Source organism: Prunus persica, chromosome G2 (assembly GCF_000346465.2).
Source record: "Prunus persica cultivar Lovell chromosome G2, Prunus_persica_NCBIv2, whole genome shotgun sequence".
Lineage (NCBI taxonomy): Eukaryota > Viridiplantae > Streptophyta > Magnoliopsida > Rosales > Rosaceae > Prunus > Prunus persica.
Genome location: NC_034010.1, coordinates 23,780,170 through 23,805,404, shown reverse-complemented (window position 1 = coordinate 23,805,404; position 25,235 = coordinate 23,780,170). Strand labels below are relative to the sequence as shown.

General features: G+C 38.7%; 4 protein-coding genes across 6 annotated transcripts; 2 read left to right on the top strand and 2 right to left on the bottom strand.

The window, feature by feature from the left end:
• Nucleotides 2,839-7,085, top strand: LOC18785806. The gene is made up of 7 exons (XM_020556886.1): nucleotides 2,839-3,581; nucleotides 3,876-4,495; nucleotides 4,593-4,787; nucleotides 4,885-5,208; nucleotides 5,312-5,359; nucleotides 5,473-6,443; nucleotides 6,578-7,085. The coding sequence occupies exons 1-6, from the start codon at nucleotides 2,942-2,944 to the stop codon at nucleotides 5,602-5,604; spliced, it is 1,959 nt and encodes a 652-aa protein (XP_020412475.1). The 5' UTR covers nucleotides 2,839-2,941; the 3' UTR covers nucleotides 5,605-6,443; nucleotides 6,578-7,085.
• On the top strand, nucleotides 7,906-14,698 carry LOC18787056. Its single transcript, XM_020556884.1, has 7 exons — nucleotides 7,906-8,853; nucleotides 9,153-9,772; nucleotides 9,870-10,037; nucleotides 10,135-10,302; nucleotides 12,670-12,984; nucleotides 13,098-13,145; nucleotides 13,261-14,698. Exons 1-7 carry the CDS (start codon nucleotides 8,163-8,165, stop codon nucleotides 13,372-13,374), a joined length of 2,124 nt encoding a protein of 707 aa, XP_020412473.1. The 5' UTR covers nucleotides 7,906-8,162; the 3' UTR covers nucleotides 13,375-14,698.
• LOC18785688 (protein arv1 homolog) lies at nucleotides 14,775-17,111 on the bottom strand. 2 transcript variants are annotated; one of them, XM_020556888.1, is made up of 9 exons: nucleotides 16,969-17,111; nucleotides 16,820-16,867; nucleotides 16,644-16,733; nucleotides 16,469-16,514; nucleotides 16,286-16,368; nucleotides 16,058-16,152; nucleotides 15,653-15,755; nucleotides 15,472-15,544; nucleotides 14,775-15,115 (listed from the first exon to the last, which is right to left on the bottom strand). In XM_020556888.1, the coding sequence occupies exons 1-9, from the start codon at nucleotides 17,053-17,055 to the stop codon at nucleotides 15,015-15,017; spliced, it is 726 nt and encodes a 241-aa protein (XP_020412477.1). In that variant the 5' UTR covers nucleotides 17,056-17,111; the 3' UTR covers nucleotides 14,775-15,014. The 2 variants fall into 2 exon arrangements, with proteins under 2 accessions (XP_020412477.1, XP_007218314.1); XM_007218252.2 differs by having other exon boundaries at nucleotides 15,653-15,719; nucleotides 16,969-17,110.
• LOC18787113 (B3 domain-containing transcription factor NGA1) lies at nucleotides 19,055-22,075 on the bottom strand. 2 transcript variants are annotated; one of them, XM_020556887.1, is made up of 3 exons: nucleotides 21,830-22,075; nucleotides 21,503-21,662; nucleotides 19,055-21,408 (listed from the first exon to the last, which is right to left on the bottom strand). In XM_020556887.1, the coding sequence occupies exon 3, from the start codon at nucleotides 21,268-21,270 to the stop codon at nucleotides 19,972-19,974; it is 1,299 nt and encodes a 432-aa protein (XP_020412476.1). In that variant the 5' UTR covers nucleotides 21,271-21,408; nucleotides 21,503-21,662; nucleotides 21,830-22,075; the 3' UTR covers nucleotides 19,055-19,971. The 2 variants fall into 2 exon arrangements, with proteins under 2 accessions (XP_020412476.1, XP_007219139.1); XM_007219077.2 differs by lacking the exon at nucleotides 21,830-22,075 and having other exon boundaries at nucleotides 19,055-21,401; nucleotides 21,503-21,814.

The following is a 25,235-nucleotide window of genomic DNA, read 5'->3' as shown; positions in this document are numbered from 1 at the left end:
TGCTAATATGATTCTAGAGCCCCAAGAGCATATCGCAGACAAAGATGTTCTGCTTGGCAGTGAGAAACATAATGAAGGCGCCGAGTCAGAGTCTGCAAATGGTTCTTGTCTTATAGACAATAATGATATTTCAACCCTTGATGTTGGTTTACCTGGTGGCTGCTTCTCGTCTGGTTCTGATAATCTAGCTGTCAATGATTCGTTTCATGAGGTGATAATAAACTTGCCTTTTGAACATATTTTTTTTGTCAATATGAACTTTCTGTATCAGCACAAGAAGCTTATCAAACCTTAATGCTTGCTTGTTATGATTTTTAATGCAGGTTTCCTTTCAGCCAGAACAAAATCTGACATCACCCTTTCATCCATCTAGCCTACGGGATATTCCTCTGAGATCACCAGTGCACACAGGACTACTGGGAGATGTTGTGTATGCCAATAACTCTTCCCTATTGGCATGCAATGCAATGATGAGTCGCATTCTTCAGATAATCTGGAGTTTACGATTCATTTTCCCCCAAAGTTCTTGAATAATTTCATTGGTGACCAAGATTATTATCCTGTGTAGAAACAACATGCACTATACCTTCAGTTTCTCTACTCTACTAGAGTCATTGGGAGGAGTGTATGATAGCTATAGTGGAGTAAGAAGTGAGAAGAACACTGAATTACTCCATGGATGGGTAGTAGGTTTTTTCTGCATTAGTAATGCAACATAGATAGTGAACCGCAACATTTAAGTTATAGGAGAACATTGATAGGGGCCTTGTAAACCACAAGCGGTCTTGGAAGCGTAGAACATCACCCTTATCTACTGGAGGATTTGGAAACTTGTTGATAGTTGTAGATATTTATGTCGGACAGGACAAACGACACAGGTTAAGTATGTTCTTGTTCTTTCGGCCATTGCTCAGCATTCCTAAATATTGGAAACTTCGAGCTTTTTAAGTGAACATGAGAACCACCGGCAAGTGCTAATGTTTGAGATGCCATCTGGAACTCTACTCTTCTCTGACGAGTCTGAATAAATAAAAAAATAAAAAAAAAGTCTTTTCTTAGAAGTAGTAGTGTGGAGACCGCGTCTCTCCCAATTGTATTCAAATAGTATACTCTCTTAATCATAGGACACACATACCTCAATATCAACCAGCATCCATTCATGTCTTCACACGCGGGAGGCGCTCCGAGAAGAATCCGACTGCAAAGCTGTATCACAGGACAGGGTGAGTGAATTTGACCTGAAACATGAAGAGAAGCCTTTATGACTATCTCACAGTAAATAAAAGCTCTTGTATTGAAGTTTTGAGGAGGCTACTTGCTATTTTTCACTAATGTGATTTCTGTAACTCTGTTTGCAGGTTAGGGATGCTGCAGAGTATTGTTTTGCTCTTCATCTGCAAACCAAGTCCTGGAAGCATACGGTTTGAAACAGGCAACAATAGGGTTCTTTCATGTTCTTGGAAGCATCTCCTTGAAACCATTAATCAAGTCCCCGATATTTTGGTAACAAGTTCTAGCTCTAGCCTTGACACCCAGGCTTCCGTTCTATCTCTAGCCTTAATACTCAGGCTTCCATACTAGCTCTAGCCTTGACACCCAGGCTTCCGTTCTATCTCTAGCCTTAATACTCAGGCTTCCATACTAGCTCTAGCCTTGACACCCAGGCTTCCGTTCTATCTCTAGCCTTAATAATCAGGCTTCCATACTAGCTCTAGCCTTGACACCCAGGCTTCCGTTCTAGCTCTAGCCTTAATACTCAGGCTTCCGTTCTAGCTCTAGCCTTAATACTCAGGCTTCCGTACTAGCTCTAGCCTTGATACCCAGGCTTCCGTTCTAGCTCTAGCCTTGATACCCAGGCTTCCGTTCTAGCTCTAGCCTTGATACTCAGGCTTTGCTTCGCAATAATAATGCTATGAGAATTTGGGAATCGGTTCTGCCGAAATGGAAGAGGGGTTGGTTGAAAGCTCAGAACTTGAAATCGCAGTAACAGCAAGAGATGGTGGTAGGGAGATGAGATCATGGGTTTGATTTGGGTGGGAGTGAATAGGTAAAAGACTGTAATGGGTTTGAGTTAATTTTTTTGTGGAAGCCATGGACTGATTGCTTGCTGAGGAAGGGAAAGTCAGATTTTTATTTTATTTTATTTTATTTTATTTTTTTGGGTTTAGATGATTGACATTTCAGTTTTTAATTTTTAAAAATAATATTTTACTTTTTTTTACCCCTCCATTTAACGGAATATTTGATAAACTTTGACGATATGACTGTTTTGATACCAAACGAAGAGTAGAAGAAATATTGAAATGAAAATTTTAATTGGTGAACCAAAATGATACTAGAGCACTAATTGGGGGACAATTTCGGTCGAAAACCAAAAAATCAATTTAGAACTCCAAAAAATATTCTTCAAAAAACCGACACTTATTTTAAGCGGAAAAAAAATATAACATAACTGAAATTTTCAAATAAAAAAGTACCCATAAAAAATAGAAAGAAAATTCAACTTAATTAATGAATTAACGATAAATGCAAATAACTAGGGTTCAGGGTTTAGGGTGAGTAAAGCCTTTGATCTGATCCATGCATCAGAAGTCTAGAATGTTCCCCTCGAAATCAAATGAGAAGGAAAGAAAATTACTAATCTCTCTGAACTTCCGAGAGCAGGTCCATTATATTCCTTCAACAGGACATAAACAAATACAAAATACAATTAAAAAAGGAGGGAAAGTACTGGGTGGGACCCACTGGTATGTCGCAAGCCATGCCACGTCACTCACTCATATGAACTTGTTTGAGACGCTCAGCTCAAAATTAGTCTTTTTGATTTTTTGATCAAATTACAATTGGTGGCCTATAATTACAACTCACTCTGATGCCTTAGATTTCTCACTTTAGTCTCCTTCTTTCTGGGGCTCTCGCAGAGCTTTCTTCCATTTCTGCCATGGCTGCCACCACTGGATCTTCTTCAAGCTCTGCCGCTGCTGCTGATGACCCAGCTCTTGCTCTGCCTTCTGTCCTCAATGTGAAATTGGATCCTACCAATTACCCCATTTGGCTGGCGCAGATCGTTCCTCTGCTCAGGAGCCGCCGCCTGATCTCTTTCGTCGACGGCACCAGCATTTGTCCGCCTGCGTTTCTTCTCGGCCCCGACGGAAAACCCAGTAACGCGATCAATCCAGCTTATGAAGACTGGATTCAGATGGACCAGTTGGTGCTTTCTTGGATCAATGGCTCCCTCAGCCACCCTGTCCTTGCTACTGTGGCTAGTTCTATCTCCGCCCGTGCTACCTGGCTTGCTTTGGCGGCTCTGCTTTCGACTCCGGTCCCGGTTTCTGATCATGGCACCGCTGCCATGGTAGGTTCTGGTGGGTGTGGCTCAGGAGGAGGAGAGATGAGCAGCAGCAGCACAACAGGTGAAGGAGATTCAAAGCAGATGGACCTGCCCGGGTATAAGTTCTCTCCCACCGAAGAGGAACTGGTTGGCTTCTACTTGAAGAAGACGATAGAGGGCAAGGACGCAAAATTCAGGGACAGGATCCCTGTAATCGATGTCTGCAACCACAAGCCTAGTGATCTGCCTGGTAACCTATTAATCTTTCACACTTTTTCTTCACTACCCAGTTTTGCTATGTGTTTTTGTTTATTTATAAAGTTATGATCTTGATCGCTGCTGTTGTTGAGCAGTTTGGTTTCAAAATTTTGTTTTGTTCTGCATTTCGATTTCAATGCTCTTGGAAAAGCCAACCCTTTTCTTATTTCTAATGTGCTATTTTGTTGTATGCATACATTTATGATCTTGTTTAGCTGTTGTGTTGTTGAGTACTTGAAAGACTTGAAGTGCGTTGGTTTCATATTTTCTATATTTTGCATGTCAGAGTACTTCTTCAGCAAACCTAATTACATGAACACCAACAGCAATCGCCGCAGTAGGACAACAGATGAGGGCTTTTATAAAAGCACAGGCAAGGTTCGTGAGATCAAGGCTGAACAATCCCAAGCTGTGATTGGTAATAAGAGGATTTTGTCTTACTACGAAGGTCGTTTGCCCAAAGCCAAGAAGACCAAGCATGTCATGCATGAGTATTCTCTCACCAAGACTAAACTGGCCCAACTGGGTGCTCAAAACAATCAGCAGAGGGAGTTATTTCTCTGCCACCTGACGAATAAGTCAGCAAAATCTGAGAAGCTGAAAGATGATTCAATCTGCGGCGATGAATTAGCTGAACCTGCTATTGGTAGTGAAATCTCCTATAACTCTGAAGATGATCAAGCTGCTGCAACTGATATGATTCAAGGCCCAGATGAGCATCTCGCAGACAAAGATGTTCTGGTTGGCACTGAGAATCGTAATGAATGCGCCGAGTCAGAGTCTCCAAATGGTTTTTCTCCTACAGACAATAATGATATTTCAACCTGTGTATGTTTTGGTTCACCTGGTAGCTTTGACGTACCTGGTGGCTTCTTCTTGTCTGATTTTGATGATCTGTTTAACGAGGTGAACTTTTGAACATTTTTGTTTATATGAATTTGCTGTATCAGCACAAGAAGCACTTCAAAACTTAACGCTTGCTTGTCTGTGTTTATTATTGCAGCCGTCCTGTGCTGATCTTGGAGAAAATATGGATTCAACCTTTATTTCACCTGAGCAGCTAGCAGCCACATCAGCCACCACACCCACCTCAGCCACATCATTTGGTGGCTTTGGTGTTGGTTCACCTGATGGCTTCTTGTTGTCTGATTTCGATGATGGCTTCTTGTTATCTGATTTCGATGTTCTGTTTAAAGAGGTGAACTTCTGAACATTTTTGTTTATATGAAATTGATGTATCATCACAAGAAGCACTTGAAAACTTAGCGCTTGCTTGTCTGTGTTTCTTAATGCAGCCGTTCTGTGCTGATCAGCCAGATCAGCCACCACACCCACCTCACCCGCATCAGCCATCACCCGCACCTCACCCACATCAGCCACCATCCGCACCTCAGTCACATCAGCCACCACCCCCATCTCAGCCACAAAATTACTGCTCCTCCACACTGCCGTCAGCATTATGCACCAAGCAGAGAAATGTTCCCGGTCTCTATAATGATGATTGCAGTAAGCAGCTATCTCCAACTGGGAATAATATTTCAACGAATTATCACTATGAACCGGTTAGCAACACCGCTTATGGTGTTCAAAATGGGGCTACTGATGAAAGGTTTTCAGAGGTGAGAATGAGCATGCTCTTTGAATTATTTTTCTCATATGAATTTTTTAAATATGGAGCACAAGAATTACATCCAAACTTAGTGCTTTCTTGTTATAATTCAGGTTTATAAAACTTCAACCAACGATCACAATGAATCAGTTAGTTCAGAGGTGAGAATGACCGTGCTTTTTCAATTTTATTTAATATTTTTATATGAACTTATCAATATGGATCACAAAGTACATCCAATCTTAACGATTGCTTGTTATGATTCTTAATCCAGGCTTACTTTCAGCAAGAAGAAAATCTGGGATCAATCTTTCATCCAATTTGGCCACAGGATTACACCCCGCTGTCACCAATGAACACAGAACTGGGAGATGTTATGCATGCCAGTAACTATATTGGCATGTAGTGATGAGTCGCAGTCTCCAGATAATCTGGAGTTTACGATTCTTTTCCCACAGTTCTTGAATGATTTCATTGGTGACCCGGATTATTATCCTGTTAAGAAACAACATACACTACTTTCAGTGACTCTACTCTACCGGAGCCATGGGGAGGAGTCTATGATAGCGATAGTGGAGTAAGAAGTGAAAGGAACACTGAATTACTCCATGGATGGGTAGAAGTTTTATTCTGCATTAGCTGCTGCAACATAGATAGTGCAACATTTTAGTTATAGGGGAGCATCAGTAAACCACAAGAGGTCTTGGAAGGGTAGCACATCAACAAACAAATTAGATTCTTTTATTAAAAGCAGTACTTTGGAGACCACGTGTGATGTAGAACAGCTTAGATTAAGCACTCAAACAATAGAACATTAGAACAAGAAGAATATCGGACAAAAACACAGCTTAGATTAAGCACTCAAACAATAGAGCATAGAAGATTATAAGAGATCAAGGAGATGAAAATATAGATCGAAGTTACGAAAGAAAGAAAGGGCAGAACAGTCAAGAAGAATATTGGAGGTCGAGGAGACGAAAATATAGATCGAAGGGACAAAAGAAATGACCGAAATCAGAGAACCAAAAGGGAAGGACAGAAATCACATAGTTTTAAGAGAAGGTTTACTCAATATCCAAATCTCTCCTGTCAACAGAAGCACAAATATTCCTCAAAGCAGTTCTCTTCAAATAGTGTACTCTCTTAATAATAGCACACTCAATACCAAGCAGCATCCATTCATGTCCTCACACGTAGGAGGTGCTCCGAGAAGAATCCGACTGCAAAGCTGTATCACAAGACAAGGTGAGAGACTTTCAGTTGAAAACGTGAAGAGAAGCCTTTATGGCTTTCTCACGGTAAATAAAAGCTCTTGTTTGAAGTTTTGAGGAGGCTATTTGCTATTTTCACTAATGTGATTTCTGTAACTCTGTTTGCAGGTTAGGGAAGCTGCAGAGTATTGTATTGCTCTCTTCACCTGAAAACCAAGTCCTGGAAGTATACAGTTCGAAGCAGGTGACATAGGGTTCTTTTGATGTTAATGGAAGCACCTCCTTGAAACCATTAAGCAAGTCCCGGATGGGGCATGCTCAGGCTTTTACTCAGGCTTATACTCAGGATCAGGCTCAGGCTCAGGCTCAGGCCTTCGTTCCACATTCTATTGTTCTGGAAGTGGCATTATACAGGATCTGCTTCTACATGGCTGCTGGAGTCTCAATATATAATACAGTGACCAGACGCTAATGTGACGTTATGGTTATTGGTATCCTTGTAAATGTTGTTGATTTTGTTTTTGTAATTGGCCTATGTCAAATGCTGCGGTCCTGTGCAGCATTCCTGCGGCCCTTGTGCACTGCGTCTTTGTCAATTTTGTATATTAAGAACCTTTCAGTGTTGAATGGAATTTTGTGTGTTATTATATATTAACATGTTCTGATTTCATATTTCTTTTGGAGAAGCTACAATTACGGTGGCTGAATGTCTTGCCCTTTGGGATGGGCTAGTCTATGCGATCCGTCGGGGTTGGAAGAAGGTTCTCATTGAGGGGGATTCCAAGCTAATCATTGACTGTGTAAACAAAGCTGCCTCAGTTCCTTGGAGTATTCAAGTTCTCATCCAAGATATCAGTTTAGTGCTCCTTTTTGTGAGGAGGTTTATGTGAATCATGTGTTTAGAGAGGCCAACTTTCCCCGTCCAATTTGTGGGAGCATCAGCTGCCTCTTTCGTGCTCTTTCTTTCATCTCTTATTTTGACCTTTTTGGTTCGCGTCACAAATCGCCAAAATACACATAATAAACTTGTAATTTGGTTTCCAAAATTTCAAGATCAATACCTAACAAAAGTTTGAAGTTTGATGAACTCCAGAAAATGTTCTTCAAAAACCCAAAACTCATTTTAATTAAAATTGAAATTTTCAGAAGGTACGCACTAAAATAGATAGAAAAATCAACTTAGTTAATGGATTGGACTAAAGTGGAAACAGAATGAAACTAACAACTTCAAAAATGATTGCCAAGAATTAAATTTTCCCTAAACTATAAACTCAACCCGTTTTATAGTTTACATAGATTCTTAACATCCCTAATATTAATATTTTTATGAATAAAGAGTCTAGAATGTTCTTGAAATGTCAGGATTGTATTTGTTTTCCCCTCAAAAATCAATGAGGAAATGAAGAAAAGAAAATTACTACAAGGGGAGTGGATAAGAAGATTCCTTGAAAAGAACAGAAGCAAATGTAAAATACAATAATAATAATATAAAAAAACGCGGGAAAGGACTGAATGGGACCCACTTCTACTCGCTCAGGTAAGCTTGTTTGGGAAGCGCAGCTCAAGGACCTGGAAAAATATAAAGTTTTAAATAAATTAAAAAAACCCCAGTCAAAATTAGTCTTGTTGTCTGATCAATTATTACAAGTTACTTCCACTCTGATGCTTCCTTGCTCACTCACTCACTCTGCCCAGAATCTCCTTTTTTTTCTTGGTGTCTCCTCCTCCTGCAGGCTTTCTTTCATTTTCTGTCATGGCCATGGCTGCTGATGCTGCTGCTGACAAGGCAGCGCCTGCACTGCCGCCGCTCACAGTGAAATTGGATCCTACAAAGTACCCCCTTTGGTTGGCGCAGATCATTCCTCTCCTCAAAAGCAAAGGCCTGATGTCTTTCGTCGACGGTACCGCCATGTGTCCTCCCGCCTTTCTTCTCGACCCCGACGGGAAACCCACCAACACGACCCATCCCGATTATGACCACTGGATTCAGATGGACCAGTTTGTGCTTTCTTTGATCAATGGCTCCCTCAGCCACTTAGTTGTTGCTACTCTGGAGGGTTCTATCTCCGCCCGTGCTACCTGGGTTGCTTTAGAGGCTCTGCTTCTTGGTGCTGAGCAGCAGGTTCCGACTCCGACGGTCTCGGTTTCTGATCATAGCACCGCTGCCGCGGCGGCTTCTCCTGGCTGTGGCTTTGATCATGTTGCTTCCGGAGGCGGCGGAGGCGGCGGAGGCGGCGGAGGCGGCGGAGGCGGCGGAGGCGGCGGCACAACAGGTGAAGGCGTTTCAGGGAAGAAAGGCCTACCCGGGGTTAAGTTATTCTCTCCCACCGATGAGCAACTGGTTGGCTACTTGACGAACCAAATAGAGGGGAAGGACTCGGAATTCAGGGACTCGATCCCTGTAATTGATCATGCCTGCAAGCGTGAGCCTCGTGATCTGCCTGGTAACCTATTAATCTTTCTCACTTTTTCTTCACTACCCATTTTTGCTATGTATTTGTGTATTTATAAAGTTATGATCTTGATCGCTGCTGTTGTTGAGCAATTTGGTTTCAAAATTTTGTTTTGTGTTGCATTTCGATTTCAACGCTTTTGAAAAAGGCAACTCATTTCTCATTTCTAATGTACTATTTTGTTGTATGCATAAATTTATCTTGTTTAGCTGTTCTGTTGTTGAGCACTTCAAAGCCTTGAAGTGGGTTGGTTTTCAAATTTCCAATACTTTGCTTGCGTTGCATTTCAGCGGTCTTCTTCAGCAAACCTGATTACAAGAACTCCAAAAGAGATCGCTGCAACAGGACCACAGATGAGGGTTTTTATAAAAGCACAGGCAAGGTTCGTGAGATCAAGGCTGAACAATCCCAAGCTGTGATTGGTAATAAGAGGATTTTGCCTTTCTGCGAAGGTCGTGGACCCCAAGCCAAGAAGACCAAGTATGTCATGCATGAGTATTCTCTCACCAAAACTGAACTTGCCAAAATGGGTGTGGGTCCTAATCCCAATCAGCAGGAAGAGTTTGTTCTCTGCTGCCTGAAGAATAAGTCAGCAAATTCTAAGAAGCTGAAGGATGATTCAGTCTGCAGCAGTGAATTAGCTGAACTTGCTATTGGTGGCGAAATCGCCTCTAACTCTGAAGATGATCAAGCTGCTGCAACTGGTATGATTCAAGGCCCAGATGAGCATCTCGCAGACAAAGATGTTCTGCTTGGCACTGAGAATCGTAATGAATGCGTCGAGTCAGAGTCTCCAAATGGTTTTTCTTCCACAGACAATAATGATATTTCAACCTTTGTTGGTTCACCTGGTAGCTTTGATGTACCTGATGGCATCTTCTTGTCTGATTTTGATGATCCGATTAAAGAGGTGAACTTTTGAATATTTTTGTTTATATGAACTTGCTGTATCAGCACAAGAAGCACTTCAAAACTTAACGCTTGCGTGTCTGTGTTTCTTATTCCAGCTGTCCTGTGCTGATCTTGGAGAAAATACGGATTCAACCTTTCTTCCACCTCAGCAGCTAGCAGCCACATCAGCCACCACACCCACATTAGCCACATCATTTGGCAGCTTTGGTGTTGGTTTACCTGATGACTTCTCGTGGCCTGATTTTGATGATCTGTTGAAAGAGGTGAACTTTTGAATATTTTTGTTTATATGAACTTGCTGTATCAGCACAAGAAGCACTTCAAAACTTAACGCTTGCGTGTCTGTGTTTCTTATTCCAGCTGTCCTGTGCTGATCTTGGAGAAAATACGGATTCAACCCTTCTTCCACCTCAGCAGCTAGCAGCCACATCAGCCACCACACCCACATTAGCCACATCATTTGGCGGCTTTGGTGTTGGTTCACCTGATGGCTTCTCGTGGCCTGATTTTGATGATCTGTTGAAAGAGGTGAACTTTTGAACATTTTTGTTTATATGAACTTACTGTATTGTTGTGAATTTTAGAAAACCTGAAAAATTGAGTTGATAAAGATTAGTCTAAACACAAATTATACTCGTAAGTGCACAAGGTCAATCGTAATATAATATGACAAATACAAGGTCATTCCCACGAGAATTGAGTTCCAACTTCCAATTAGTCTAACTTAATTTACTTCACAAAATACTTTAACTATTCTAATTATATAAACAAAAAATTAAACACATAGCATACTCATGTAAACACAAAAGGGGTTTTTGAAAGAATGATTTAATTAACAACGAAATTAAAAGACAAAACAAGTAGAAAGTCACGAAACACAAAGATGAGAAATTCAAATTGATAAAAGCACTAGGACAATGAATTCTCTGCTAGTAATCTAATCTAGCCTCTTATTCAACTACCTGTTGGCGGAACAATATAAAATATGAATTTAGATTATAATAATTCTCAACAAATTTGTAACCATCAAATATACAACAAATTCACATGAAATTAATGTAAATCAACAAACACAAATGTGTGGAAATACTGACAACTTTAGCGATTGAGGCTTGCAAGAATTGCAATGTCCTAAAGGCAGATTTCGCCATTTCCCTTGTGCTCGTAGTTCTTTTGGCGTCTAACTGCTAATGTTAAAGTTACCGTTCCTACCCATACTTTCTATACTGACTAGCTTCGCTCGGACAGCCAGCCCGACTTGTTTGCCCTTCTTATATCTTCCAAGATTCAACAATCAATAATTCTAAATTTAAGCACTTCAATTTAAGACTATGGTGAACCAATTATATATTTGTACTCTCAAGACACTTAAGAAGGAAACTTGAAGATTGATACTCTAACATAGCATGAGTGGGGAAGAACTCCTTATTTGTAAAGAAGAAGGTAATAGGTTTATATAGAACCCATCAGTTATCCACCAATAGACGCAACTTTTGATAGCATAAATGCTTCTATATTTGATAACATCATTCAACAAAGCAATTGCTTTTGAATGCTAACAAATAATATCAATTGCATTTGAAACAATGCAATTGTTCGAGCAAAACTGACTATTGTATTTTTTTCACCCAACCATAAATTTAAATATTATAATTATCTAATTTCCAACACTACCTATTAATTAACCATTTGATGTCGCCGCTTTGTTCTCCTTTCTCATGAATTACCTATGATATTTAAGCTAACTCGTATATTCCTACATGCAATTCGCCTATGGTATTTAGGTCAAATATGAATACATAGAAACTCGTTAAAATCAGTGAAAACCTCCAACAAGCATGTAATCCCTATGATATTTATCCTAAACGAATTACGAATCCTAATCACAAGAAGCAAGCCTCAAATTAAGTATGGTATTTACTCTAATTTGCATCCGATTAACTCAATTAAAAGTCTAGATGGTGATCAAGCATCAAGACAATCAACCAAGTTATTAAGCAGGGTGATTAAGAATCCAACATCAAACGGCAATCAATAAATATGTAAGATAAGAAAACTAGATTATCATACTAGGGATTCATCATGCCCTAGCAACAGAAAATTAGTTGCACATAATCATAGAATTCGGCATAAGCAAAAACATAAGGAAGAAAAAATAAAACTTAGCCAATTGTGCTACTCTTTCGACGTCTCCAATCTCTCCAAGTCTTTGCGTAACCCCCAAAGGAGTTGTTTCTCATGCTTAAATAAAACGCCACACGTCTGTTCCTACCCTAGCTGGGATTTTACAGCAGCCCAAAAATAAAGAAAAACCTAATTGAAACATAAATCCAAAATGGGTAAATTATTGACTCCTCTTCCTACTTTGACTGGGATAACTGGTAAGTTACTTTGTTGTATGCACGTTTGGGGTCGTTCTTACTCCAAGCAAATTCGGGGAAAATATGGAAATTGTAGGTCTTTGTCTTATCTATCCAGCCATATATTGCACGCCTTGAGCAAAAATCAGGAAAGTCTTGAAATAATCATTCTTCCACAGCAGCACAGTTTTGACGGGATTGCACCTTAGGCTGACTTAACTTTAAAGACTGCTCTCATTGGCTGCTCCAAAAATTCTAGAAAAATTCCACAATCATCTTCAAGATTGTAGCTTTCGTCTCCAATTGGTCTTGTGCAAAACTCCACCAAAAAGTCGTATTTCCATTGAAAACCAATTACTTGCTCTGGAAAGCTGAAAATTGAGAAAATAAAGTAATAAGTCATTTTTAAATCAAATTCTCCTGCAAAAACTAAGCATAAAAAGTACATAAATGTGTAAATTTATGGACTTATCATGTATCAGCACAAGAAGCACTTGAAAACTTAACGCTTGCTTGTCTGTGTTTCTTAATACAGCCGTTCTGGGCTGATCAGCCACATCAGCCACCACACCCGCATCAGCCACCACCCGCATCTCAGCCACATCAGCCACCACCCGCACCTCAGTCACATCAGCCACCACCCCCATCTCAGCCACAGAATTACTGCTCCTCCACACTGCCGTCAGCATTATGCACCAAGCAAGGAAATGTTCCCAGTCTCTGTAATGATGACTGCAGTAAGCAGCTATCTCCAACTGGGAATAACATTTCAACTAATTATCACTACGAACCGGTTAGCAACACCGCTTATAGTGTTCAAAATGGGGCTACTGATGAAAGTTTTTCAGAGGTGAGAATGAGCATGCTCTTCGAATTATTTTTTTTCTCATATGAACTTTTTAAATATGGAGCACAAGAATTGCATCCAAACTTAGTGCTTGCTTGTTATGATTCTTAATCCAGGTTTATAAAATTTCAACCAACGATCACAATGAATCAGTTAGTTCAGAGGTGAGAATGAGCATGCTCTTTCAATTTTATTTAATATTTTCATATGAACTTCTCAGTATGGATCACAATTAGTACATCCAATCTTAACGCTTGCTTGTGATGTTTCTTAATCCAGGCTTACTTTCAGCCAAAAGAAAATCTGGGCATTCTTTCATCCATTTCGGCCACAGGATTACACACTGCTGTCACCAAGGAACACAGAACTGGGAGATGTTATGCATGCCAATAACTATATTGACATGCAGTGTTGAGTCGCAGTCTCCAGATAATCTGGAGTTTACGATTCTTTTCCCACAGTTCTTAAATAATTTCATTGGTGACCAGGATTATTATTCCTGCGAAGAAACAACACACACTACTTTCAGTGACTCTAATCTACCGGAGCCATGGGGAGGAGTCTATGATAGCGATAGTGGAGTAAGAAGTTTTATTCTGCATTAGCTGCTGCAACATAGATAGTGCAACATTTTAGTTATAGGGGAGCATCAGTAAACCACAAGGTCTTGGAAGGGTAGCACATCACCCTTATCTACAAAACAAATTAGATTTCTTTGATGTTATGGGAAACATCTCCTTAAAACCATTAAGCAAGTCCCCGATGGGCATGGCATAACATTTCGATTCCAAGTTCTAGCTCTAGCCTTATTCTCTGGCTTTCGTTCCCAAGTTCTTGCTCTAGTTTTATTCTCAGGCTTTCGTTCCCAAGTTCTTGCTCTAGCCTTATTCTCGGGCTTTCGTTCCCAAGTTCCTGCTCTAGCCTTATTCTCAGGCTTTCGTTCCCAAGTTCTTGCTCTAGCCTTATTCTCAGGCTTTTATTCCAGCTGTAGCCTTATTCTCAGGCTTTCGTTCCAGCTGTAGCCTTATTCTCAGGCTTTCGTTCCCAAGTTCTTGCTCTAGCCTTATTCTCAGGCTTTCATTCCCAATTTCTTGCTCTAGCCTTATTCTCGGGCTTTCGTTCCCAAGTTCTTGCTGTAGATTTATGCTCAGGCTTTTGTTCCAGCTGTAGCCTTATGCTCAGGCTTTCGTTCCAGCTGTAGCCTTATTCTCAGGCTTTGGTTCCCTAGTGCTAGCTCTAGCCTTATACTCAGGCTTTTGTTCCGCACTCTATTGTTCTGGAAGTGGCATTAGACAGGATCTGCTTCTACATAGCTGCTGGAGTCTCAATATATAATACAGTGACCAGACGCTAATGTGACGTTATGGTTATTGGTATGGAAGTTTGAGATTCCTTCTTAAATGGAGTAGTAATTACAATCATTGTAAAACTGCACGATTATGATTGGTTAAAAACCTATCACCTTCAAGCAGAAACAACCAACCCCTACAATCATTGTAAAACTGTATTATTATGATTGGTATCCTTGTAAATGTTGTTGATTTTGTTTTTGCAATTGGCCTATATCAAATGCTGCGGTCCTGTGCAGCATTCCTGCGGCCCTTGTGTAGTGTATCGTTGTCAATCAATATTGTTTATTAAGAACCTTTCAGTGTTGAATGGACTTTGTTGTATTATATTCTCTTTTCATATTTGAACCCACAATGTTTACGTGCCATTGCTCAGTTTTATGAAAGAAAAAAAAAACGTTTTCTCCTCTTTCCTTTAGTTAGGGAGCAATTGAAGAGGAAAAATAACAAGAGTACAGATTTATGCACAATTCTATTTCATAAGAGGAAGGGGCATACATCTTGCATATTTACACCATCACATTTTACAGCAGTCATACTCACACCAACACTGCCTATGGAGGAAATGTTGATCCATTTCTTAAAAAACATTTAATTTGAATAAACCTTTCGAAACACAGAGAGAGAGAGAGAGAGAGAGAGAGAGAGAGAGAGAGAATTTGAAAACAACAATGATCAACGATTTCAAAGTTCCCAACTCCAGCACCTTTGTGTGACCAAAAACTTTACCACATGAGCACTGAAGCAGGCTGCTATACATCTACTCATAGCTGCCTGAGTTATCACTGTTTCAAACAAAAAAGAAGAACAAAGGATATTCAGCTGCAGTCAGCCATCCATAGTTAAAGAATCTCCCACACAATAGGATTTAAGAAATACTAAAGAAAGCTAACATTTTCTAATGCAAACCTCCAAATAAAATCAAGGCTGAGCATCTATTTACATATGAAAACCATGTGTGTTCCTCAAAACTAAAGTAATCGGTTATATGCCTCTAGCAGAAAGCACCTTGCCATAACAAGTTGACTTGATATTTCATTGGTAAAAGTTGACGCACATACCATTCTTAATTAATGACATATGGATTGATATTGCAAACTGTAAAAGGATGTCAAGAACTGTAAATACTTTATTATCTGACCTTTGAGTGCCACAGTGTTCGATGATAAAACAAATAAATCAATGATGAAAATCACAGAAGGACATTCCCAGACCTGTAGAACACATGCTTAAATTAGATATGCTTTGAACCCAACCAAGTATTCTTCAGTAGAGTAAAAAGATGAGATAAGGAAAGAAACTTTTTTATTTGCAAACCATACCATCATTGCAATAAGAAACATCTTGAAGTAACTTGAAATAAATATTGCGAGCAAAAGGTCTTTATACCTGTGCCAGAACAAACAATATAACACCTGCATGTTTCTGTGTAAATATATGCATATAAGTATGTATGCATGTATTGATTTGAAACAAAACCTTATAACACTACTAAAGGTCGGCTAAAAGAATCCTCTTATTAATCATTTAAGCCATGACTCATGGGTGATCATCAATTGTCTTTTTCCTTATGTATTCTATATTCTTCCCTAAACTCCAAATTGTGGTCTCGAACCATATGATCAAACAGGCATGATTTCTCAGTAAGTGGTTATAAAGGGATGTCTCAATGAAAATTTTATGGAATATATACTGCCATCGTGAGAAGTATCCATAAGAAATGTTACCTGAGTGGTCTAGGGAATGTACTGAAAAGAACCCTCATACAGAGCAAAAAGGTAGAAAGAAACATGATATTTCCAAAGACAACGTCCATCAGCATCTGAAATGGGAACAAATTTGTTTTTACTGACTAAAAAACTGAAATGGAAACATTTTCAACCCATCCGTTACAACTTATCACAGATAGTGTTAGATGCCTGAAACCCATGAAATCCAATAAACCTTCCACCAACCTTTTGAAATCTCCAAAGTAATGACGCGAAGCTCATGGACAAGCCCCACTCTTCCTTACTTCTTTCCAGAAAGAGACTCCTATCTTGAGAAATGTTAAGGCACCTAAATGTGTATGCGTACATGTATATTTTCTAACAACGAATTTAAATAAATTTCCAAAAACATAATCCTGATACGGATACAAGCATCCAAAAGAAGAAACCCAAAAGTAGACTTCCACAATAAACCCTGCAAAGCGTGTCAAGAAAACAAATTACCAACTCTTGGGATTGAGGTTTTGAAGGCAAAGCATAAAACCCATAAACAAAAAGCTGTCTAAAGTTTTAGATAATGAGAAAGGAAGCACTTTTTCAATACCTGAAAAGAAGGAGCTTGTGGGTCTATCACATTATAGAGTAAATGTGTATAAGCTTTGGTCTTGTGCAAAATTAGATCAATTAGAATAATCTGGCAGTGCCAACAACAACAACAAAAAGTTTAAATTTTGTTGAATTTTAAAGAAGAAAAATGAAGAGATTCAGATATAAGCTTACTATGGGTTCGCATTCGATGTACTCATCTGCAACTGCCTTGCACTTTCCCTATCAAAAGAAAAATCAAACTAAATTTTGTAGCAGCAGCAAAACTGAAAATAATAATAATAATAATTGAAATTAAAACAGAAAAAAGAAGGAAAATTTACGCATTTCATGAGCCGAATGTTGCCAGGTGAGTATTGGACGAACAGAGTCGTCATGCGACCCCCGCACTCTACACATCTGTATTCCATGGCGCGCTTTGGCTTGCTTTCCGCCCCTTTTGTTCTCTCTCTCTCACTCGGAACACTTCTTCTTCTGTTACCAAGTTTGGGCTTTTGCTGATGTCTGTTTTGTGTTTGCGGTTAAGTCCAAGTCTTTAGGCCCATAGCCCTTGTTGACCTGTTTTCCTATTTCCTTTTTCCGAAACGGTGCCGTTTTGGGTTTATAGTGCTACATAAATCTGATCACAACCCTCTCTTCTCACCTTACATAATTACATTTTGATCTTAGTAAACAATCTTAAAAGAGAAAGCTGGCTAGACCCTATGTGGTCCATGCAATTTTTGCCTAATTAAAAAGTATTATTTTGCATACGTCTTGAGATAGGTGAATATAATTTAGGTAAATGCGCGACAGTTGTCTAGAATGAACCCATACGACAATCAATAATCGGTATAGATAAGTATGGAGAATTGTGCTTGTGCATGTATATATACACCAGAGTTTGTCTTTCTACCTTAGCCATGTGACATGTTCATCATCATCCATTGTGCTTCCTAAGCCTAGGTTATAGGCCATAGGATGGGCACTCCCTGCAGGCCATTGCTATACTTGTTTACCAATTGATGATGATCGCATTTTAATAAATTTACCATGCTATATATATATATGCTTTCCCTTTACATATGTCTCTCTAGATGAAGATTTTTGTACTTCTAAATTTAAACCCATTGCTTGACTTGATTTCCAGTTGAATCTCTTCATGTTTTTCCTTCTTCAACAAAAACAAAATTAGGGTTTTGATAATCATGTTGTTTGACTGGTTAATCCCAATAAGTGATGGATCATGAGTAACCCGCCAGCAACGCTAATCCATGTTGACGATTGAAGTTCAGGAAGATTAAAAACTGCATGCACATATTAGATTGGAAGAATATGTAAATAAATTTCTTCTGATATCACTGCAGCTGTGAAGATATAATCAAACTCAGTCGTTTCAATTATAAGAGTACTAGGTTATTTTGTGGCATCATGCACAAGAATATTGTTAAAGTTACACTAGGATTGATCTTCATCAAAACCAAATTGAAATCTGAAAAATAAAAAGTAAAGAAATTCTATTATTTTATGACAATTAAGATTAATTTTCTGGGTTGCAAGCTTGCAAGTGAAGGCACATTTATGTCAAACATTGAACTACCACATGCTATCATCCCTTGATTAATGTTCCAATTTCCTGTTAACTAGTGTAGTGAATATTTGATTAAGAACTCATTTCCAGGAAAATCATTGTTAAAGAGCAGTACTATCTGTGGTTACTGATAAACAGTAATTCTGTTGATTACAGGACCCTAACTGACAGTACTAGTACTCTTTCAGAGTATAGAAGTTAATATTTACCCTTTCCATGCCTTTTATTTTTTATACAAGCGATAATATATTTTAATTTAATCTAAACTATACGGGAAGGGAGATTCGAACTTTGATACAGAGTGGGAAGCACATCCACTCTAGCCAACTTAGTTAAGCCCATGTCTGCGGCTTCCCATGCATTTACATTTACTTAATAGTTTGATCCTGTGGCAGTTTTTACTCATCAACTATTCTTTTACTACATTAATTTATCTCCATGGTTCTATGAAACGAAAAGATACAGCAAGTTTTTTAATAATCAGTAAATGACAGCTGCTAATTAACATGTGAAAGTGCAGGAGACGTAATCAATTAGTAGTTAGATTTGACAAATTCAAAAGTGCATGCATTGTCAATATCCTTCTATGTTAATCAAAAAAGTCTATATATAGTACAAATTCATAAAGCACGAGCTGCCTTAGTATTTCTTTGTTCATTCATATTAATTGCTACTTCTGTTTCCGCATCTCAACTAACATATAATATATGATTAAGAAGTGTTAAGAATTACAATCTAGGAATGAGAAGGGGATTACTGAGGGGTGTGTTATAATTTACACCTAAAATCTACTGCAGTATCAAAGACAAAGTCAAAACTGGCTGCATGCTAAAGAGAAAAAACATATGAATTACCAAGGTAAAAAGTAGGGTAACTAACTACTTGACTATAATGTTATTAGAAATTTCAATGAAGCTAAAAGAATGTGGACTATGAACACAGACAGATAGATATATATACCTTTTTACATTGCTGAGCTTTCTGCGCCTTACCTGTAAAGGGTGTGCCTAATTGAGCTGCAGCTGCTGCAAGCAAGTAAAAAAACTAGAGACATTTTATACGCCAGATCATACGAAACAACTTTTAAATTATTCATATCAAGCATATGCCGCAGTAGTGTGCTATATATGGAACAGTATAAGCAAGAGTTATCTTGTTTTGTAATAAAATTGATGAAAGATTTTGCCTTTCGAACTTGAACTTCAACCGTACTCTTTATGTTCTTTTTCACAACCAAGTAAATGTACAATCTTCGAAGCGGATCGAAGACTTTATAATCATCGAAAAAATTATCAGCCTCCAGTCTTAGATGTGGAGTAGTGATGATCAAGCTAAGTTGGAGTTAATAATATAGATGTAAGGCAAAAGGAAATGCAGGTACTCCAATCAGTTCGATCGAACTGCAAATTGACTACTAGTACAATGCTGTAAGAAAATGCTTGTTCACTTCGTTTGTAAAATATATTGTGCCAATTCACAGGAAATGAACTCTGCTAGCCTATAGCTTCGGATATATATATATATATATATATATATATATATTCCAAATAAAACGACAAGGAAAGTAGATTTTCCCTTTCTTTGAAAGGCCCTCTGCAGACTGCAGCTACACCATGTGAGCAGTAGGGGCATCATTTGGGTAGCCTTAGTTGAAGAGAAGAGAGTGAACCCACCATGACTTATAATCTGTTCATATATATTTTCCTTGGCAGCAAATCATCAACTCTGCTAGCTAAGATAGATATAGATAGCCTAGCTAGGAATCCAAATAAAACGACAAGGAAGTAGATTTCCCTTTCTTTGAGAGGTACTGATCTGCTGCACCTGTATTGGGCAGTGGTATTTGGTTGGCACCAATAGTATTGGGCAGCCTTAATTCAAGAGGAGCAGAAAGCGAAGAGGAAGGAAGATGATTATATGGTATTGCTGTTGAAGGCAGTATCTGGTATTGATGTTCATCTGTTTGATCTTCTTCAATGTTTGGAGAACACTCCATGTTCACACCGAATAGCCTAAGCCGCTTACCGGTAGAGGCACCAGCGCTAGCTCCACTGGAACTCATCTTCCCATGTTGAACAAACGGCACAGAATCAATCACCATCGGATACTGATGATGATGATGAACCACTTGATCCCTTTCCACTTGCAATTGATGATGAATCTGATGCTGCAAATATTGATGGTTCATGATCTGGTGGTGATGATGATGGTACGGATGATGAACATTGTTGCTTGGATGAAAATAGTCATGGTGTCTAAGAGGCATGGACATCATGGATGGAGGCGGCCGCTGAAGCAGGGAGTATAGCCTGCCTTCACCTCCACCACATCTGTCATTGCAATTACCATACTGTCCATGGTGGTGATGATGTGGGGGAGGAGGAGGAGGAGGAGGGCGGCGCCTCCAGTCAATGTACAAGCTGTCCTTACCTGAGTCCCCAACCCCGCGCTCAAACGACACAATGTCACCGGCATCCAGCTTCTTCTCCTTCACAAAACGGCTCCACCCTTTGGTCATCACATAGCTCTGGCTGCTGTTCCAGTAGGAGTACCTAAACCGCCACGGCTTCCCGGTCCGGTCTTGGAAGTTCAAGAGGAGGCCCTTGTCGTTGGCTGTAGAGTCAAGCGGGAAGTATCTCTCGGCATGTTGCTTGGGTATGACTAGCCGGTTGAGTTTTCCCACATCACTTGGCGTGACAACTTTGTCAAACATGTGCTCTCTTTCAGAGTTTGGAGGCCAATTGTTGTTATTATTGGCTCCATCAGCTGCTGCTTGCTCATGGTTTAGTGATAGGTCCATGAAGTTGATGGCTTCTGGAGACCCATGATTATGAACAGCCCATGGCTTTTGCTGCTGGTACTGATGATGATGATGAGGAAGAGGAGGAGGAACAAAAGTGGCTTTGTACTTTGGTGATGACCCATAATTGCTGTTGTTATAATTATGAGATGAAGAAGAGAACTTACTGGAAATTATATCCTCTTCCTCTTGATCTTCTTGATCTTGATCTTCCTTATCTGAATACCCTTTTTGATCTCGTTGCATAAACTCCATGATTGTTGATGATATGATGAGTTGAAATTAATTTGAATGAGATGGACTTGAACCTCTCCAATTTGATGATCAGCCTCTCTCAGATAAATTCACAGTGGATCATGATCTTTTCTCAATCCAAACCCTACTGCCTGTTTACTAAACAAACAAAACTAATTACTAGTCAAATTATCAATGAGAAAATATATACAAAAAAAATTAAAAAATCATTATTGCAAGCATTTTTCTTCACCTGCAAATACCCTTCTGAAAATTGTTATCTTTTTAGTACTTCTCAGATCTCTAGCTGAGGCCGTAAAGACCCAAAAGGGAGGAGAGAGAGGTCTTAGTCTGAGCAGCAGACTGTAAAAAAGGGTCGGTGCCTTCCTTGACCAGGACAGAAAACTCAAACCCTAAACGTGACAAGATTAGCCATGGACGGCTTAACAAGGTCAGGTTCTACTTCTTGGTATTTATGTTGACCAAGATAGCCAAAGCTATAGCATGTAGAGAGAGAGAGAGAGAGAGAGAGAGAGAGAGATGGATGTATTGGCCAAACACTAATTGAGTAGCTAATTACCTTCCTTGAAGCTTCCTTACAAGTATTTAGCAGTTACAAGAGAGAGAGGGAAAGCAAACATCAAATTCCGTCTACCATTTTTCTTCTTCAGAAGAAAGACAACTGGGAGAGAGGGAGAGAGAGAGAGAGAGAGAGATAGAAAGAAGAAGAAATTTTATACGTAGGGGCCCATGAAAGGATGAGGTTTTGGGTCATGTGAGCTTGTCCTTTTGTTCAATAATTTTTGGGTGCAAACTCTCTCTCTCTCTCTCTCTCTCTCTCTCTCTCTCTCTCTCTCTTTATATATATATATATATATATGTGTGTGTGTGTATATGTTGTATCTTCTATACTGCAAGCTAAAAGACCCAGAACCAGAGAAGAGCTCAATTTAATTACTGTGATGAACTTGGCAATATTAATAATTATAAAGAGCTATTAATTATTAGCGGTATTTCTACTGTTGCTACAGGCCACTTGTACAAGTAGAGAGGACACGTTTGTGTATATATAGCTAGAAAGTTAGGTTTGGGTTTTTGACTTTTGGTGTCATTGATTGTGTGCTGGTCCTGCCACCCGGTGGGAAAAAAGCTTCATTAGCTAGCCAAGCCCCCAGGGGATGATCAGCCACACCACACTTGCATTGCATGCGCCTCCAAAACTTACACCATGTGGTCGGATAGGGATAGTCTCCTAATTGCGTACTAAATGCTTCATGACTTGTACATAACTGGAATGTGATCGATCAGTAAATATACTACACATAATTTTACTCTTGTAAAGGACTCACTAGTGTAGTAGTTTGGAGCAATGGCTCTCTCATGAAAAGTCATAAGTTCGAGTTCTAGCATCCGTGTAGTGTGAATTTAGTATATTATCATCGCTCGTATTCGAAGGAAAAAAAAAACGCGGCATACCCAATTTAGACGCTCTTAATATAATTTACTTAATGGCTGCTTAAGTCAAATTAGACTCATAGCTAGCAATCTGTTGGTTTGGAAGCAGGTACAATATCGCTTGAATATTTGTGACATATGGTCAAACTTTTCCAAGACAAAAACATATACATATATATACTTTTGTGATATTAAGCAATTCCTAGCTAGCTAGCTTAGCTAGTATATTCTTTTTAATTTTCAAATTAAAAGTCATCTAATAGCAATAAAAACACAATTAGATAGGGGACTAATTAAATCTACAAATACATATATAACCATACATTTATTCTCTTATTTAGATGTCCGCACGTTATTATCATGCGAATGCTATTGTAAACATGTATGAAAGCAATGAGGGATAATACAAAATATATAATGTTTGCACAATAATAACATCTGGATATCTGCATAAAAGAATTTCTATATAACCATATACCCAATTTACATCGGGAACTATATGAAGGTACGTGCCCATATTTGATTTTTGTGGTCCAGTTTTATCTTCGACATTATGGCTTGGACAAAACTTTTGGGGGTACCACACATATATATATATATATATATATATATATATATATATATACTTTGTTGACCTTGAACTCGATTTTTCAAATTTCTTACTTCACCTTCCAACTCACATTTATAATCACCAGCCCCACTTCTTACTTCTTAGACCGTTGAAATTAATTTAGTCATACCCATCTTAATTTGTATGTTATAAAGTTTGAGCGTGTTCCCTGATTTGAAGTAAAGGAGAAGTTTGACATGTGTTATGAAGATGCAAAGTTAGAATCGACTTCTTTGTAATTTCTATTAGACACTATTCTATATGAATGTTGTCGGTTCAATATTTTAAATGTGATACATAAAAATCCCATTTCTAGTGTGATGAATTTGGAAAGAAAGAAAACCAATCAAATATTCATGGTTGATTAGAACGCTTAAGTATTATCATATTTCTATTGATGATCAATAAAATTTCTCTCGTACGTACCTTCGAGATTTACTAAAAAAAATATTATATATTCTTAGAATAGAGATAAATAATTTTATTCATATGCAAATATTCTCTTTTTTTCAAAAATAAAAAATAAAATATCAACGCAAAGTACAAGTACAAGCATATATATATTTATGGAAGTTATGGATGAAGGACTAGCTAACCTATAGCATGTGCATTGTAGATCGCAGCACAAGAATTTTTCTTTCAAAATATCCGATGATTAAAGTTATTTTGTTTACATAGAAACAGGTGGTGGTAATTAACTTTTACCGAGAATTTCCAAGTTTCATCAAAGCTAGCCCGCCCAGAGAGAAGAAGAGGGTAGGGATGGTTGGTCCTCTCTCTCTCATCTCATTTTCTCTCTCTCATTTTTCTCTCTCTTTAAAGCTAAAGGCTACGAGAAGGCTATTGGAGTTGGGGACCTCTCTGCTTCTCTTCTTTTCATTTATTCATATATAAGTGCACCTCTTATCTTATATATGCCGTGATGCTTTTAGATGTAGCTAGTTGTTCCTGCTGCTGCTGCTGCTGCTCTCTTCTTATTGCACTATTTACCATTACTGTGTATGCATCTTTTGGACTTTTTCTAATTACAGTGATAATTATTAATTAGGGTACAACTGGGTATGCATATAACTTTTCTATCTTTACTGTACACTACATCATCTACTGATATATATAGCTAAGCTTTCTTGCTTTAGCTAGGTTGAGAGCCTTTCAGAAGGCCTAGGGTTTTTAGGACCACATGCATGCAGCAACATTACATGCCTCCCTCTCTCTCTCTCTCTCTCTCTCTCTCTCTCTAGCTACAGATCGACCAAACGAAACCAGAAATGCACCATATATATGTATGTATATATACAGTAAGGTACTCTGACTGCCTTACATATACAGTTGGCGGTTACCTTCCTCCATCATAATTCTGGTGCTGGCATTTTGTCCCCCCACTCCCCCCTCGGTCCTCACACTTAGGACAATCCTCCTCCATCATTACTGTGGCTTCTGTATGTTGTTCAGCCTTGAAAACCTCTTAACCCATATAATTAACCTTCTTTTTCTTTCATAATTTTTGTATCTACACGCCATCACAATTTATAATTACCAGCTAAAATTAATGTTGTGGGTAAAATTCGACTCTCGATCATGAGAAGACCTTGGTTTTATTCCAATCATGCCGCTCTCTAATGATTTAGATTTAGCATAATTAACAATACCCCCGTCAATAAGGATCATTATATTTTCTAAGAATTTAGTGTTTAAGCTATTACTCATGCACCCAAAGTACTGTGTTCGATTTTCTTCATCTCCCAATTCTTCTACTTGTATAATGATCTGGAATTAATCAAGATGCCCAATCAAGTTAGGGCCTCCTACACAATCAAGGAACTCATGATACATTTCTATCGTTTTATATATGGTTCCCTTTTGGGGACTCATTAAGAAACATCACCACTGACCGGTCTATTCATTGGTAATGATTCAATTG

Excerpts from the sequence above, each read along its gene's own strand:
- LOC18785806 (XM_020556886.1), top strand. The coding sequence starts at position 2,942 with ATGGCTGCCACCACTGGATCTTCTTCAAGCTCTGCCGCTGCTGCTGAT. Across the intron at positions 3,582-3,875 it reads CAAGCCTAGTGATCTGCCTG|AGTACTTCTTCAGCAAACCT; the intron begins GTAACCTATTAA and ends TTTGCATGTCAG. Across the intron at positions 4,788-4,884 it reads TCGATGTTCTGTTTAAAGAG|CCGTTCTGTGCTGATCAGCC; the intron begins GTGAACTTCTGA and ends TTCTTAATGCAG.
- LOC18785688 (XM_020556888.1), bottom strand. The coding sequence starts at position 17,055 with ATGGAATACAGATGTGTAGAGTGCGGGGGTCGCATGACGACTCTGTTC. Across the intron at positions 16,153-16,285 it reads TACTTTGGAGATTTCAAAAG|ATGCTGATGGACGTTGTCTT; the intron begins GTTGGTGGAAGG and ends TTCCCATTTCAG. Across the intron at positions 15,756-16,057 it reads ACATTCCCTAGACCACTCAG|AAACATGCAGGTGTTATATT; the intron begins GTAACATTTCTT and ends ATATTTACACAG.
- LOC18787113 (XM_020556887.1), bottom strand. The coding sequence starts at position 21,270 with ATGGAGTTTATGCAACGAGATCAAAAAGGGTATTCAGATAAGGAAGAT.
- LOC18787056 (XM_020556884.1), top strand. The coding sequence starts at position 8,163 with ATGGCCATGGCTGCTGATGCTGCTGCTGACAAGGCAGCGCCTGCACTG. Across the intron at positions 9,773-9,869 it reads TTGATGATCCGATTAAAGAG|CTGTCCTGTGCTGATCTTGG; the intron begins GTGAACTTTTGA and ends TTCTTATTCCAG. Across the intron at positions 10,303-12,669 it reads TTGATGATCTGTTGAAAGAG|CCGTTCTGGGCTGATCAGCC; the intron begins GTGAACTTTTGA and ends TTCTTAATACAG.